We start from the raw sequence: 16,290 nt of genomic DNA on the forward strand, positions 1-16,290 counted from the left end.
AGAATCGTAGAATATCAGGGTTGGAAGTGACCTCAGGAGGTCATCTAGTCCAACCCCCTGCTCAAAGTAGGACCGATCCCCAATTAAATCATCTCAGCCAGGGCTTTGTCAAGCCTGACCTTAAAAACTTCTAAGGAAGGAGATTCTACCACCTCCCTAGGTAACGCATTCCAGTGTTTCACCACCCTCCTAGTGAAAAAGTTATTCCTAATATCCAACCTAAACCTCCCCCGCTGCAACTTGAGACCATTACTCCTTGTCCTTTCCTCTTCTACCACTGAGAATAGTCTAGAACCACCTCTCAGGTAGTTGAAAGCAGCTATCAAATCCCCCCTCTTTCTTCTCTTCTGCAGACTAAACAATCCCAGTTCCCTCAGCCTCTTCTCATAAGTCATGTGTTCCAGACCCCTAATCATTTTTGTTGCCCTTCGCTGGACTCTCTCCAATTTATCCACATCCTTCTTGAAGTGTGGGGCCCAAAACTGGACACAGTACTCCAGATGAGGCCTCACCAATGTCGAATAGAGGGGGATGATCACGTCCCTCGATCTGCTCGCTATGCCCCTACTTATACACCCCAAAATGCCATTGGCCTTCTTGGCAACAAGGGCACACTGCTGACTCATATCCAGCTTCTCGTCCACTGTCACCCCTAGGTCCTTTTCCGCAGAACTGCTGCCTAGCCATTCGGTCCCTAGTCTGTAGCTGTGCATTGGGTTCTTCCGTCCTAAGTGCAGGACCCTGCACTTATCCTTATTGAACCTCATCAGATTTCTTTTGGCCCAATCCTCCAATTTGTCTAGGTCCCTCTGTATCCTGTCCCTGCCCTCCAGCGTATCTACCACTCCTCCTAGTTTAGTATCATCCGCAAATTTTCTGAGAGTGCAATCCACACCATCCTCCAGATCATTTATGAAGATATTGAACAAAACCGGCCCCAGGACCGACCCCTGGGGCACTCCACTTGACACCGGCTGCCAACTAGACATGGAGCCATTGATCACTACCCGTTGAGCCCGACAATCTAGCCAACTTTCCACCCACCTTATAGTGCATTCATCCAGCCCATACTTCTTTAACTTGCTGACAAGAATACTGTTGGAGACCGTGTCAAAAGCTTTGCTAAAGTCAAGAAACAATACATCCACTGCTTTCCCTTCATCCACAGAACCAGTAATCTCATCATAGAAGGCGATTAGATTAGTCAGGCATGACCTTCCCTTGGTGAATCCATGCTGACTGTTCCTGATCACTTTCCTCTCATGTAAGCGCTTCAAGATTAATTCTTTGAGGACCTGCTCCATGATTTTTCTGGGGACTGAAGTGAGGCTGACTGGCCTGTAGTTCCTAGGATCCTCCTTCTTCCCTTTTTTAAAGATTGGCACTACATTAGCCTTTTTCCAGTCATCTGGGACTTCCCCGGTTCGCCACGAGTTTTCAAAGATAATGGCCAATGGCTCTGCAATCACAGCCGCCAATTCCTTTAGCACTCTCGGATGCAACGCGTCCGGCCCCATGGACTTGTGCACGTCCAGCTTTTCTAAATAGTCCCTAGCCACCTCTTTCTCCACAGAGGGCTGGCCATCTACTCCACATGCTGTGATGCCCAGCGCAGCAGTCTGGGAGCTGACCTTGTTCGTGAAGACAGAGGCAAAAAAAGCATTGAGTACATTAGCTTTTTCCACATCCTCTGTCACTAGGTTGCCTCCCTCATTCATTAAGGGGCCCACACTTTCCTTGGCTTTCTTCTTGTTGCCAACATACCTGAAGAAACCCTTCTTGTTACTCTTGACATCTCTTGCTAGCTGCAGCTCCAGGTGCGATTTGGCCCTCCTGATTTCATTCCTACATGCCCGAGCAATATTTTTATACTCTTCCCTGGTCATATGTCCAACCTTCCACTTCTTGTAAGCTTCTTTTTTATGTTTAAGATCCGCTAGGATTTCACCGTTAAGCCAAGCTGGTCGCCTGCCATATTTACTATTCTTTCGACTCATCGGGATGGTTTGTCCCTGTAACCTCAACAGGGATTCCTTGAAATACAGCCAGCTCTCCTGGACTCCTTTCCCCTTCATGTTAGTCCCCCAGGGGATCCTATCCATCCGTTCTCTGAGGGAGTCGCAGTCTGCTTTCCTGAAGTCCAGGGTCCGTATCCTGCTGCTTACCTTTCTTCCTTGTGTCAGGATCCTGAATTCAACCAACTCATGGTCACTGCCTCCCAAATTCCCATCCACTTTTGCTTCCCCCACTAATTCTTCCCAGTTTGTGAGCAGCAGGTCAAGAAAAGCTCCCCCCCTAGTTGGCTCCTCTAGCACTTGCACCAGGAAATTGTCCCCTACGTTTTCCAAAAACTTCCTGCATTGTCTATGCACCGCTGTATTGCTCTCCCAGCAGATATCAGGAAAATTAAAGTCACCCATGAGAACCAGGGCGTGCGATCTAGTAGCTTCTGCGAGTTGCCGGAAGAAAGCCTCATCCACCTCATCCCCCTGATCCGGTGGTCTATAGCAGACTCCCACCACTACATCACTCTTGTTGCTCACACTTCTAAACTTAATCCAGAGACACGCAGGTTTTTCTGCAGTTTCGTACCGGTGCTCTGAGCAGTCATAGTGCTCCCTTACATACAGTGCTACTCCCCCACCTTTTCTGCCCTGCCTGTCCTTCCTGAACAGTTTATAACCATCCATGACAGTACTCCAGTCATGTGAGTTATCCCACCAAGTCTCTGTTATTCTAATCACGTCATAATTCCTTGACATCACCAGGACCTCCAGTTCTCCCTGCTTGTTTCCAAGGCTTTGTGCATTTGTATATAAGCACTTGAGATAACCTGCTGATCGCCCCTCATTCTCAGTATGAGGCAGGAGCCCTCCCCTCACAGACGTTCCTGCCTGTGCTTCTTCCCAGTATCCCGCTTTCCCACTTGCCTCAGGGCTTTGGTCTCCTTCCTCTGATGAACCTAGTTTAAAGCCCTCCTCACTAGGGTAGCCAGCCTGCTCGCAAAGATGCTCTTCCCTCTCTTCGTAAGGTGGAGCCCGTCTCTGCCCAGCACTCCTCCTTCATGGAACACCATCCCATGGTCAAAGAATCCAAAGCCTTCTCTCCGACACCACCTGCGTTGCCATTCGTTGACTTCCACGATTCGACGGTCCCTACCCAGGCCTTTTCCTTCCACGGGGAGGATGGACGAGAACACCACTTGCACCTCAAACTCCTTTATCCTTCTTCCCAGAGCCACGTAGTCCGCAGTGATCCGCTCAAGGTCATTCTTGGCAGTATCATTTGTGCCCTCATGGAGAAGCAGGAAGGGGTAGCGATCCGAGGGCTTGATGAGTCTCGGCAGTCTCTCCGTCACATCGCGAATCTTAGCCCCTGGCAAGCAGCAGACTTCTCTGTTTTCCTGGTCAGGGCGGCAGATAAATGACTCAGTCCCCCGGAGGAGGATATGATATCAAGACTAAGACCAAGCTTATTGATCTAGAAAGCCACACATAGTGATGTTACATCAGGGTGTCCCTGAAGGAATAGAGAAAGGTAAACCCTCCAAATTTGTCCCTAAACTGCTATCTAAATTGTTGGATTAGGCAGTAGATTTTTTTTGTTTTGATATAGAGTGAGTATACTGGGCCCTTGTCCCCCAAGCCAGCTCCAGGAGGTCAGCCTACAGCATTGATTGTGAAGTTCCTGAAGTTTACCACTAAGGAGCTTATATTGAAGAAATCCAGGGTCAGGGGGAAGGAGCTGTTCTGTGGAGAACCAGTGATTAAAATACTCCTCTTTCAGGATTATGCCCATGATGTGGTTGCAGTGAGGGAAGCTTTTAACCAAGCAAAACAGTTGGCCAAAAAATGGACTTGAAGTATTTTACTAAATACCTGCAGTGCTCCATATTAAGAATGATGAGAAGATAGTATCATTCAGTTCCCCTCAGGAAGCAAGAAAGTACCTCCAAAAATCTGCAAACTCCTCCCTCACAAAAGGAGACATCTTTGGAAGGGTCTGACCATATGAAATTTGTATTGCTCTCTGCTATTTGATGTGGCTGTTCTAAACAAGTTGATGGGCTCTAGTTGATTTTGATATGTTAATTCCTTTTCTTTTTTCCCCATCACTCATGGTTAAAGGGTTATTCTCAATTTAATTCCTATTACCCTAGCTCACAGGAAAGGAGCATCAGTGTAAAATATATCATTTGCTAAGTAAATTGTATATAAAGCTTCACTTTATTAGATGCTGCTTCCTTATAACTAGTGTATCAAGGTTCTATTGGTATTAGGTGATTACTATATCTGTAATGTTTGGGGTCCCAGGGGTGCGAGGATCTCCGAGTTTCACCTGGTTTGTCCGCATCCTATGCGTGTCAAGTTTGTATATTTTGGGCTGTGTAAACAGATTTTTCTTTTTGATTTTATGATACCAATGTGTATTTTTCTCTCTACTGTCTTTTCTGTTTTGTTTTCACTTACCCTCTTTTGTTGCCCTCCTATTCTGGGAATTTCTTTCTCACTCTTTTAGAATATGTAAAGGGAAGCAACACCCAGCCCGTGAATTATATAACTTTTACTGCTTAGCTATGCAAGAACTGTATGCTGCTCAGGAAAATTTGCAATTTCTCATTTATTCAAAATGCGACTATATATTTTTCAATAGATTTTTAACAATGAAGCTTCTTATAATTAAATGTCTTCTGGAATATAAAGGGTTTTAGTAACCCTGTTAAAAGAAAAAAAAAACAACACAACCTCATTACTTAAAAAGAATTTTGACATTGCCGTGCTCCAGGAGGCACATCTGGTGGAACTTGAAGCTTGTAAACTGAATAGAGATTGGGTAGGCCTCTCAATTTCTAGTTGCTTTAATTCTAAAGAAAGGGGTGTTACTATATTAATGGGTAAAAAGTTGAATGTTAATGTTCTGAGCACAAGGTTAGATTTCTGACAATGAGGGTAGATTTCCTGTCCTCCAGGCTGAAATTGACAATTCTGTAATTATCATTGCCACTCTCTATGAGCCAAACCAAGATCATCCCAAATGTTTTCATATTTTTTTTTTAAAGTGTAAATGACATAACCACCATCCTGTTACAGCTGGAGACTTAACAAAACTCTAGATCCAGTCTTTGATAAATCTTCTCTGTCTCCATATAAAAACACAATACTCATCAGGTACTTCATGCCCACATGGCTGATTTAGGATTACCCAGGCTCCACATATTCTGTAAACCTACAGCCAGAGACTATAGGTTTTTGTTTTGGGGCACTACATTTAAGATATTGAAGACTGAACTATTTCTTAGTTACAAGACTTGATCAACTCTGTCACTGATTGTGGCATTGGTACTGTTGTTATATCTGACCATGCTCCTACAGATATATGTTTTAGGCCCCCAGGGTATGCACACCTAACTAAACTGTGGAGATTAAATGCCTCTCTGCTGTTTGATACATCATTTATTAACTCTGTCCAGCAGGAGTTAGAACTTTTTTTTGTTTTAAACAAATGCCCCCACCACTTTTTGGGAAGCCTTTTAAAGCCTTCATTAGAGGCTTTAAAAGCCTTCATTTCTTATGCTACCTTTAAAAAGAAATGGAGAGAACATAGAATTGATAGCCTTACAAAGGAAATTAAGGCCTTGGATGTAGACTATGCGTCTTCCCCCTCCACAGAGAAACTCAGAACCCTCATCAATCTAAGATATGAAATCAACAAACTTCTGTCCCAAAATGCTGAGTTTGTTTTGTTCTGTTTGAAGCAGAACTCCTGGGAATCTGGCGAGAGAGCTGTCAAGGTGTTGGCATACAGACTTAAACAAAAGGCTAACAAATGAGGTTGCTGCTATTTGCACCTGTAGCAATAAATTATATACAACACAGTCAGATATTGATAAACAGTTTCAACAGTTTTATTCAAAACTATATTTAGCAGAAGAGAGAATCAGTAAAGATGCTATACATAACTTTAGTTGATTGTGTCTGCCACAAATATCTGACTCTCAGAAGGAACTTTTAGATGCCCCTGTAGAAATCACAGAACTGACTCAGACTATAAAAGAAATGTGTTTGGAAGGACTCCTGGTGCAGATGTGTTTCCAATTGAATTTTACAAAAGTTCTCTGAAACTTTTAACACCTAGATTATTGAATATGTTCCAGTGAGGCCAAGAACGAGCAAACTCTGCTACCCACTCAAAGAAGGGCTGTAATTTCAGTTATTCCTAAACCTGGGAAAGACCTTAGACTAGATAGAAATTGGCCTATAATTACTTTAATCAATTGTGATGCTAAAATTTTAGTTAAAGCTCTTGCTATGCAATTGACCAAAGTTCTTTCACATGTTATGCATGTAAATCAGGTGGGCTTCCTTCATAATAGATATGGCTCAGATAATTTAGATCAATTGATTTTATATTTTGTCACTTCACGAAATTCTAAAGAATCTTAACTCATTTCTTTAGATGCCGAAAAGGCCTTTGACTGCACGGGCTGGCACTATCTCTTTCATATGTTAGCAAAATTTGAGTCGATAAACAGTGTATTGCTTGGATTAGGCTTTTATATTCTAACCCCATTTCCAGGGTAGTTACCAGTGGTGTTATTTTTGCTCCATTTCCATTATATAGAAGTGTGAGGCAGAGCTGCCCCATTTCTCTTCTGTTTGATTTTGCTCTAGAACCTCTAGCCCAGAGGAGGGCAAACTATGGCCCAGGGACTGGATCTGGCCCGTCAGGGCTTTCAGTCCATCCCACGGGATTGCCAGCCCCGTGGCACAGCAGGGTGAAGGCAGGCTCCCTGCCTGCCCAGATCCTGTGCCTGAGGCGGCCAGCAGCACATCCCTGCGGCCCCTGGGGGAGGGAGGGCAGAGGGCTCCATGCACTGCCCTCGCCTGCAGGCACCAGCCCCCCACAGCTCCCGTTGAGCAGTCACCCCGATTCGCCATCCCATGGGGACGGCTCTGCTCCCTAGTTCCTTGTACAGTAGTTCAAGTCTCTGCCTTCATTTTCTTTTGGGGTAGTATTTAAAGGTCTCCTATAGGGTCTAATTCTTGTTACATAAGCTGTGTCAGGCTGCAGTATCTAATCCTTTAGGCTTATTTGATGGTCCCCTTATTCTTTCCTGGGGTCAAAGGACTTATGGAACTAAACTTATCTACCTGCGTATCCACCTTATCCATACCTGTGTATGGAAGCCTCTTTGTCTCTTGGTCCTGGAAAGCAGCTTTTCACATAGCAGTAATTTTGGCCTGGTGGGTAGGAGAATTGGCCATCCCGTTACAATAATTAAACACGGTAAGTGCTAACTGAAAAAAGCATAGCGTTCAGCCAGCAAGTCCTCCAACTGTGACACATTATCCTCCTCCCATCTTCACCTACATGTACCTTTCCAGGCTCACTGTTGCATCTATTTTAGTGTTTAGCTGGGGTCTAGTTCTTCCACGTCTTCATGGAGAAACTGGGAAGCTGTACCTAGATAGGTCAGTAAAGCTGAAACCTTTGTTTTTGCTTCTTTGTATTCATTCTGCTTGGGACAGCTACTTGGAACCTATCACTTGACACTGATGGCAAGAGGACCACAGAAAACAGAATTTCTTGATTATCAATTCTTTTCTGTGAACAGGCTTGATTGCTATTGACACTTGTCCTTTGGTCAAAAAATTAGTCGTCCTCCCCTTAAAAATAGTTACTGTTGGCACTAATCCAAAACAAATTACAGCACTGAAAATCCTCATGCTAGGAGCAGAGAGATGCTGGCAGAGATGAAATATGTGAATTAGAAATTATCTGTTGCCAGTGTGCTTGTTTGATGGGAAGGGATACCCATCACTCTGCGTTTATTGAATCATATCACATACCAGAATTAGCAATAAAATTTCTGTGTGTATGGAGGCTAGCAGCAGGCAAAAAACTATATATTGTTACTTTAAAGCTATTTATCAATGATTCTGCAAGTGTTTAGCTAAATTGTGGTGATTGTTTTATGATGTCATAGACATCAGGGTCTATTTCTGTTGATTAACTTGAGCTGACAGTTAATTTAAACATCTTCCTCAAATTTTCTTTTTTGTACAATTGGGGGGGAGGAGGGGTGATGACTATGAGTTCCTTTTTAGTGCAGCTAAAAGGAGTTTACTGTGTTAGTGTATATCTTACACACCGAAGTATTTTCTTCCCAACCTATGATGATGCATTATTCTTGCTACATCTTGTCCATGGGAAGTTTTTTGTGTGTGTTGCTTGCAACATTTGAATACTTCAGACTTGCATAACATTTCACAAAGTAGTTTATAAACATTAACTAATCCTCCATACTCCTTGTTAAATATGTAAAAACAGTTATATCCTAATTTGCATAGATTAACTGCTGTATGCAAAAAAATTATACTGTTAATTCATAGTAACTAATTGTACTTGTGATGAATTTCACATTTAAGTTTTATGGACTTGGAAAGACTTGCTAAAATAATCTCTCCATTTGGAAAACTTGTAGACTAGCCATACTAGAGACCATTTTTGGTTGGTTTATAGGGTTCATGGTTTGGCTATTTTATTTGCCCTGTTTAAATAATCCTACTGAATGGGTAGCTAAGACAATGAAATTTAGCCACAAATCTTAATTAGTACATAGAAGTCCTATTTTTATAGATTTTTTAAGTTAAAAGGGGACTGTTATGATCATCTAGTGTGACTTTAGCTACCCTAGTACTCAGTCACATTTTAGGTTACTATATTGTATGAGGCCTTACTACACAAAGTTTTTATTCTCCTAACAACTGACTGACTCCTGTTCTTCACTCCCCTGCTGCCCCTCCATTATTGAATAACTGCACTCCAAATTATAACTAGCATTCATTTTGGTACATTCCGAAATTAAAATGTATGATACATTTTTTTTCAATTCAGTATAGAACAATACATGTGAATATAAACAACTGCAGTCAAAATAAGTATGTATAATTTGAATCTCGACAAGCATATGCATGTATGAACGCAGGTCTTCTGTAAAATCCTGGAAACTTGGCAGTTTCTATTTGACTATCCACTTCTATTCCCCCTTTCCTAACTGAAAATGTTTGTTTGAATTATTTCAGGAAGGTAAATGTTGCTTTGTAATAAGGTCTTTCTTCTCTACAGGTTTCTGCTTCAGTGTCTTGAAGATCTTGATGCCAATCTACGAAAATTAAATTCTCGTTTGTTTGTGATTCGTGGACAGCCAGCAGATGTGTTTCCCAGGCTCTTTAAGGTAAGCTCTAGGCAGAGGTGTGTTTTAATTCAAATGCTTCACTTTTCTTTTCATTCACTTTTTCACCTCCACTCAGAAGTTTTAGCTTTCAATCATCAAACTAGTTTTGTCTGGGAAGACTCACTTCCTGTTGCCCTTTAACTTAAATCAGTACTTATCTAAATACCTTTGAATCCCTCACTACTTTTTAAGGTTAGAAAGTTTTGGTTGGGCGCCTATTCTGAGAAAGAAGGATTTAAAGACATGTGTGGTTTTTTTGCTTAGCAGCTTCATTGTTGACTGATGTTCCCATTAATTGATTGAAATTATTTTGACTTTGCTCTTTTTTGTGTAAAATAAAATATAGCTCATAATAGCCTGCAACGTATATAGAAATTTTATGCTGTTGCTAACTTTCCTCCTGGTTTGACAGTTCCCCCTGAAGTAGAGAGGAAGCTTTTATTCTGGGAAAATTGTTCAAGGTTCATGGACAGAAATGTTATAGTCATTCCTAATATCTAATGAGATTCCTGTGTAGAGGTTAAATCCTTTGGTTGGTTTTTGGTGGGTTCAGGGTAGGCTGGGAGGGCTACTTCTACCCCCTGTATTATCCATTGTGTCTCACTGTCTCATCTTTTTGAGGGGGGAAAAAGAATCCAATGTTTCAAACTGTTCCTCTTAAATTTATAAACTTAAACTTGGAAATTGGGGGATCATAACTTTTCTAATTGTATAGAATCAAGCTATAATTGCTAGCTGTCAAGCTAGTTCTGCTACATGCTGCTTGACTTATTTTGATAAAGTTAGATACCTAGACTCTAAAAGGACTTGTATTGAGGACATTTAAAGTTTTTGTGTGGGGAGGCTTTTATTACTAAACAATTCAAACCTGCCAGGAATTGTGTGTGAATCCCTTATGCTTAACAAAATGTCCTACCTTGTATGTCGCTTGGACATCTGGGTATGTCTACGCTGCAATTAAACACCCATGGCTGGCCCACATCAGCTGACTTGGGCTTAAGCTATGATGCTGTTTAATTGTGGTGTAGCTGTTTGGGCTCGGGCTGGAGTCCAGGGTCTGATACCGGTCAGCTGACACTGGCCAGCTGCGGATGTTAAATTGCAGTGTAGACATACTCTCTGGTTAACTTCTCCAGACCTGAGGAAGAGCTCTGTGAAGCTCAAGAGCTTGTTCTCCTCCTTTGAGTATTGTCCTTATGGATGTTCCACTTCAGCTGCACATGTGCCTTCAATAGGAGATTTTCTATCTGTTTTTTCACCCACCTTGGCCTGAGATGGAGTTTCAGCAGTGTCCACTTTGAGCTTGCCTTATAGATGTTTCTTATCCTAGTTAGTTTAGTTAGCGTAAGGTAGCTAGTAGTTGGTTTATATGAGGTCCATTTTATCTTTTTTATTATATTCTCCCTCTGGGAAGGTTTTTACCTCAACGGGAGAGTATTTCTGGTTAACTGGGGTTCAAACGCTTCCCCACTTGCCAGGAGGCCCTCCTGGTGAGCCGTGGGCATTCCCACTGTCATCCATTGCCTCGGGGGAAAACAGATCTCTTAAAAATGAAGCTTCTGCTTAGCACTTCAATTCAGAGTTAGGAAGAACTGGAAAATTAAACGGAGACTCCTCATGATAGAACATTCCCTTCCACCCTTCATCCCGCCATACACTGGTCTCCAATCAACTAAAGTGCCCCTGCCAGCTCAGCACAAGCACTCTCTAGAGGAAAACTGTAGAGGCCTCCCAGAAAGACTCTTAAGAGTATGTCTGCGCTGCAATGTAAACCCAGGCTTAATAGAACTCGAGTTAGCAAACCCTGGGTTTGTTAACCTAGGGCTTGAGCCTCTACAGTCATTTGTAACCCCAGGTTAGGAATTGTTGAACCCTGGGTCCAGTCTCTACATTGCATCATGTGGGCTCGCGTCCAACCACCCATATCCCAGACTTCCTAGCATCCTCCCAAAATGTTTGTGGTGCAGTGTGGGAAAACTTAACTGTCCACCAAACTTGACTGTCCAGAGGACAAAGAAAGTAGGCCTGTGGGATACCCTGGGAGTCCACCAAAAGTATGTCTGTTGCACAATAAAACAACTGTGGCTGGCCCATGTCAGGTGATTCAGGCTGTGGGGCTATAAAACTGCATCTTGGTTTCCTCTTTTTTTGAGGTAATTTTTTAAAAGTCACTTTGATTGTTTTTTGAATTAATTCTGTCTGGGAATTTATCTTCCCATGCAGTTAACTGACAGGAATGCTTAAAGGGCAGCATTTATTCTCTGGGGGGAGAAAGTGTTGAATAATGGCGAGAGGGAGGCCTGGCTTTTAGTTTATCTTTGCTACTGCTACTCTTAAGGTTTTTGACTTTTGCTGATGTGCAAGACTGGATTATTATCTAATTAGGTGTGAAGGAATAAGTGTCTCTTTCCCTCCATTCCCCGGCACCTGTTGTTTCTAACCAACACTTCTTTTTTCCTAAATTTCAGGAATGGAACATTGCAAAGCTTTCTATTGAATATGATTCTGAGCCATTTGGGAAGGAGAGGGATGCAGCAATTAAGAAGCTGGCTAGCGAAGCCGGAGTGGAGGTCATTGTACGAATTTCACATACGTTATATGACTTAGACAAGTAAGTTACCACTGTCTTAAGTTTACAAAGTAGTAATGTGTGGTTTTTATGCAGCATTCAGTCATTGTTTTGCACAGAAACTGCAATGCACAGTTTGCAGTCTTCTTTTCTGTATGCTTAGTCAGGTTTCATTCCTCTTCCTTCTCTCCACCCCCCAGTGAAATAATGACATCTTATTTCAATACTAAGTAGAGTTTTGAACTCCAAAATGCTTCAAGGAAGCCAAAATATCAGTCCTTTAATAAAATATGCCATAATCGGTCTATAAAAATGGCCGCCTACTTTTTGTGAGGATATGGTGCATAAATGCCTATAATTCACTTTAAATAGGATTTATCGTGTTTAAATTTTAGTTTTTGTATATAGTGCAATATATACCGATTTTTAACAGTTTTCTATCATTCCATACCATCGGGGTGATAAAGAACCTGCTCAGAATACTAAAGGTCAAGATCAGCACCCTTGCTTCAATTATTATAGTCTTCAGTATGCAAATATGGCAAGAAGTTTAAAGTCCTTAACTGTTTCTAGTGAGCTAGTTCTGAATCGAATATTTTTCAAACACTCCCTTTCTTTCATTTATGTATCTAGAAGGTTATTGGGGATTGCTTGAAATCACCATCTTGCCTGGCACGATGTCTTGTTTATATTTTTCTACAGACCACTGTATTTAATGGATTAGTACTAGATCCCTATTATACATACATAATCCACAAAATGTAAAGTATTGGTCCCACTGAGATTTTGATAAATTTATTAGCTATGTTTTAGTTTCCAGTTTTATACTGTTATAGCTAATTTAGAAGTCATTTATTTCAATCTCTCCAGTAGTTCCTCACATTTGTATTTTTCTTTCACTGTTTGGAACCCACTGTTTCATCAGTAGCTGGGGGAGGGGGAACAAACTAATGAAGTAGTAAAAAAAACAAACAAAAAATGCTGCTCCCTCTGCACAACGTGGTTTGACCATTCTATGCTACAATATTAGGGTTTGTTTAAATTCTGCTTCAATGTTCTCTGGAGTTTTAGGTATATCTGAAGCAAATTATTCTTGAGGAAAAAGTGGAGTATAGAAGCGGGGTGGGGGGTGTGAATGCATGTACAGTGGCTGCCATAAAAAACATTAGATCTTCATTTTTTGCCTGAGTAAAGTTACCATATTATTCCATCGGAATACCACAGTAATATTTTCTTCCAAATTGCAGTTGTAAAGCATTTAATTGGTGGCTTGTATGTATGTCTTCGTCTTTGCAATAACTTTATTTTTACTGCTGTTTCTAATCTGTTTGAGCATGTGTATATATTTGTTTACCTTAAACATTTTTATTCGTTATTTGTTTACTGATGAGAAGTTTGTTTTCAACCCAGAAAGCAAGAATAATAATCACTTTGTTTATGTAATTAAGTTCTTTTGTCTCCCTAGTGGGATTGGAGTTGTATAATTAAGGTTTAAACTGTCTGTGTGTGTGTGTGTGTGTGTGTGTGTATATATATATATATATATATATATATGTATATATATGTATATGTATATATATGTGTATATATATATGTATATATATATATAATATAAAAACAGATTTCAAACTGCAGGTAAGAACAGATTTCCTGTGTGTGCATATGTATATAAATTTGTAATATGCACTTGTATGAAATGAAGGCATTTGTTTTTTGAACACAGGATTATAGAATTAAATGGAGGACAGCCACCTCTTACCTATAAAAGATTTCAGACTTTAATCAGTAGAATGGAACCACTGGAGATGCCAGTGGAAACCATCACTGCAGAAGTAATGGAAAAGTGCACTTCGCCAGTTTCTGATGACCATGATGAGAAATATGGTGTTCCGTCACTAGAAGAGCTAGGTACGTTATAAGCCTTATATTCATGCACTGCACTATGTTAGACACATTTTAAATATTACTTAAAAAATGTTCTACATGCTTATTTCAATCTTGTTCGGGTGCCAGGTGACTTTTATGCTTAAGCTTCATAATTAAACTAAAACTGCTGCCATCAGATCAACCTACAGCAAAGGTGGAAAGCCTAAACAAGTGACTCCAAGACTTTTTTTTGTATGAGGCTAGATGGATAGGGTCAAACCCTATATTTTTTGGCTTCCTGCAGCATAACCATCTACCCATAATATCAGACCACACTTCAGAGCACACTTGTTTGAAAACATTGTAGTTAGCTAATATGCTTAGAATCATAGGACTGGAAGGGACCTTGAGAGGTCATCTAGTCCAGTCCCCTGCACTCATGGCAGGACTAAGTATTATCTAGATCATTCCTGACAGGTGTTTGTCTAACCTGCTCTTAAAAACCCCCAATAATGGAGATTCCACAACCTCCCTAAGCAATTTATTCCAGTGCTTAACCACCCTGACAGTTAGGAAGTTTTTCCTAATGTCCAACCTAAATCTCCCATGCTGCAATTTAAGCCCATTGTTTCTTGTCCTATCCTCAGAGGTTAAGAAGAACAATTTTTCTCCCTCCTCCTCGTAACAACCTTTTATGTACTTGAAAACTGTTATCATGTCCCCTCTCAGTCTTCTCTTTTCCAGACTAAACAAACCCAATTTTTTCAATCTTCTCTCATAGATAATGTTTTCTAGACCTTTAATAATTTTTGTTGCTCTTCTCTGGACTTTCTGCAGTTTGTCCACATCTTTTCTGAAATGTGGTGCCCAGAACTGGACACAATACTCCAGTTGAGGCCTAATCAGCGCAGAGTAGAGCAGAAGAATTACTTCTCGTGTCTTTCTTACAACACTCCTGCTTATATCCTTACAGCTCCTCTTTTGCATTGAACACCTTCCGTATCTTTGTGCTCCAGGATAGCACCCTGTGTTCATACAAACCAGTGCTAAAAACCTATTTCTGCAAAGCCACAAAGACATTATGATAAAGTAAAGAAAGTAAAATAATAAAAAGACTCCTTTATCCTCATTCTGTTTTTAGTGTATTTAGTCTTCAGTCACTTCCATTAAACACAAGCAAATATGACTATTACTTTGCCTTCAGGCTGTCACCACAGGTGTCTGGAAAAATCTTGTCAGACCTCCACTGCTCTGTCTAGTCCAGTTCAATTCAAATAACACAACTTGGTTTAATAGAACAAAAAGTAAAATATGTATTTGATCAGTTTAGCATATAATTCAACACTTAGTAACAACTTTGCAAATCACTTTTTACATAATACTGTTTACAGTAATGATCTGTGTAGTTATCGTTGTTTTAATCTCGCAAACACAAGTGCACATATGAAAACATGTCAGACTAATCCTAGCATGGTGAATCAAAGAGATACTGACAAATTGAACTTTTTGACATTCACCATCAGTTTCTCCTGGAACACCTTTTAAATATGTCCGGATCCTTACAAATAATTTAAAAATATTTTATAAGGATGTTTCTGCTCCTCCAACAAATGTCTTTTTTCAAACTTGGGGGGGGGAAATTACTAGCTTCTTGTTACACTCCAGAATACTGTGAGTTGTCACTATAGCAGGTACGGAATTGTCAGACAAATTTTCAAGTTGACCTCGTCCCTTTCAAAAATTGCAGTTTTAAGACCCAATCTAACAAAACTTTTAAGTATCTACTTCAGTGACACTACTGCACTGATTGCTGAGTCCCTGTGTTATGCAGCATACCCTTCTCATTGGTTACTGACTTAGTTCCTGGTTCTCTGATCTGCTCCTAGGCACTCAGTTTTTCAGTAGAATAGAATCATAGAAATATAGGGTTGGAAGGGCCTTCAAGAGTCCATCTAGCCCAACCCCCTGTGCTGAGGCAGGACCAAGTAAATCTGTTCTTAAAAACCTCCAATGACAAGGATTCCACAACCTCCCTGGGAAGCCTATTCCAGTGCTTAACTATCTTTATAGTTGGAACGTTTTTCCTAATATTGAACAGCTAACCTAAATATCCGTTGCGGAAGATTACCTTCAGTGGACATGGAGAATATAAAACTTGTCTCTCTAAATTTTTGTTCCAAATTTAAAATTTTTCATTTAACATTTTGTTAACATCTGTTAACATTTTGGCTGTCCTTTGTTTTTTTGTTATGCATTTTTCAAATTCTAATGGAAAAGGTTGTCTCTTTTTAAAAAATAAAAATCTCTGTAGTTCTTGCATCCCAAACATTACAGAGCTGAAAACTCAACAATGAAACTGTAAACAAAAATGGAAATAGTTTGTTTTTTTTTAAATTGTCCATGCCGAGGGAAACGTAAAAAAGAATTGAAGTAAGATCTGTCCACCTTTGCCTTTTATAATAGAGCATCAAAATCATATTTAAATTGATTGCAGGTAAATGGTGTTCTAAAGTAGTTTGCCAAACTGACAAGTCCTACAAAACATTGTTTTAAAAGCTGTATTCTGCTATCCAGTAATGTTCTCAAACCATGATACGGTTATTCTCCAAGAATAGGG

The 16,290-nt window shown here is 40.5% G+C and overlaps 1 protein-coding gene across 1 annotated transcript in view; it reads left to right on the plus strand.

The window, feature by feature from the left end:
- The window catches only part of CRY1 (cryptochrome circadian regulator 1), an 82,252-nt gene that overhangs the window by 35,456 nt on the left and 30,506 nt on the right, over nucleotides 1-16,290 (plus strand). Inside the window, exons 2-4 of the mRNA XM_048832314.2 lie at nucleotides 9,130-9,238; nucleotides 11,707-11,849; nucleotides 13,531-13,715. Of these exons, the coding sequence (XP_048688271.1) occupies nucleotides 9,130-9,238; nucleotides 11,707-11,849; nucleotides 13,531-13,715 (437 nt within the window). The remainder of the gene's footprint in view (nucleotides 1-9,129; nucleotides 9,239-11,706; nucleotides 11,850-13,530; nucleotides 13,716-16,290) is intronic.

This window comes from Caretta caretta, chromosome 1, assembly GCF_965140235.1.
Source record: "Caretta caretta isolate rCarCar2 chromosome 1, rCarCar1.hap1, whole genome shotgun sequence".
Taxonomy (NCBI): domain Eukaryota; kingdom Metazoa; phylum Chordata; order Testudines; family Cheloniidae; genus Caretta; species Caretta caretta.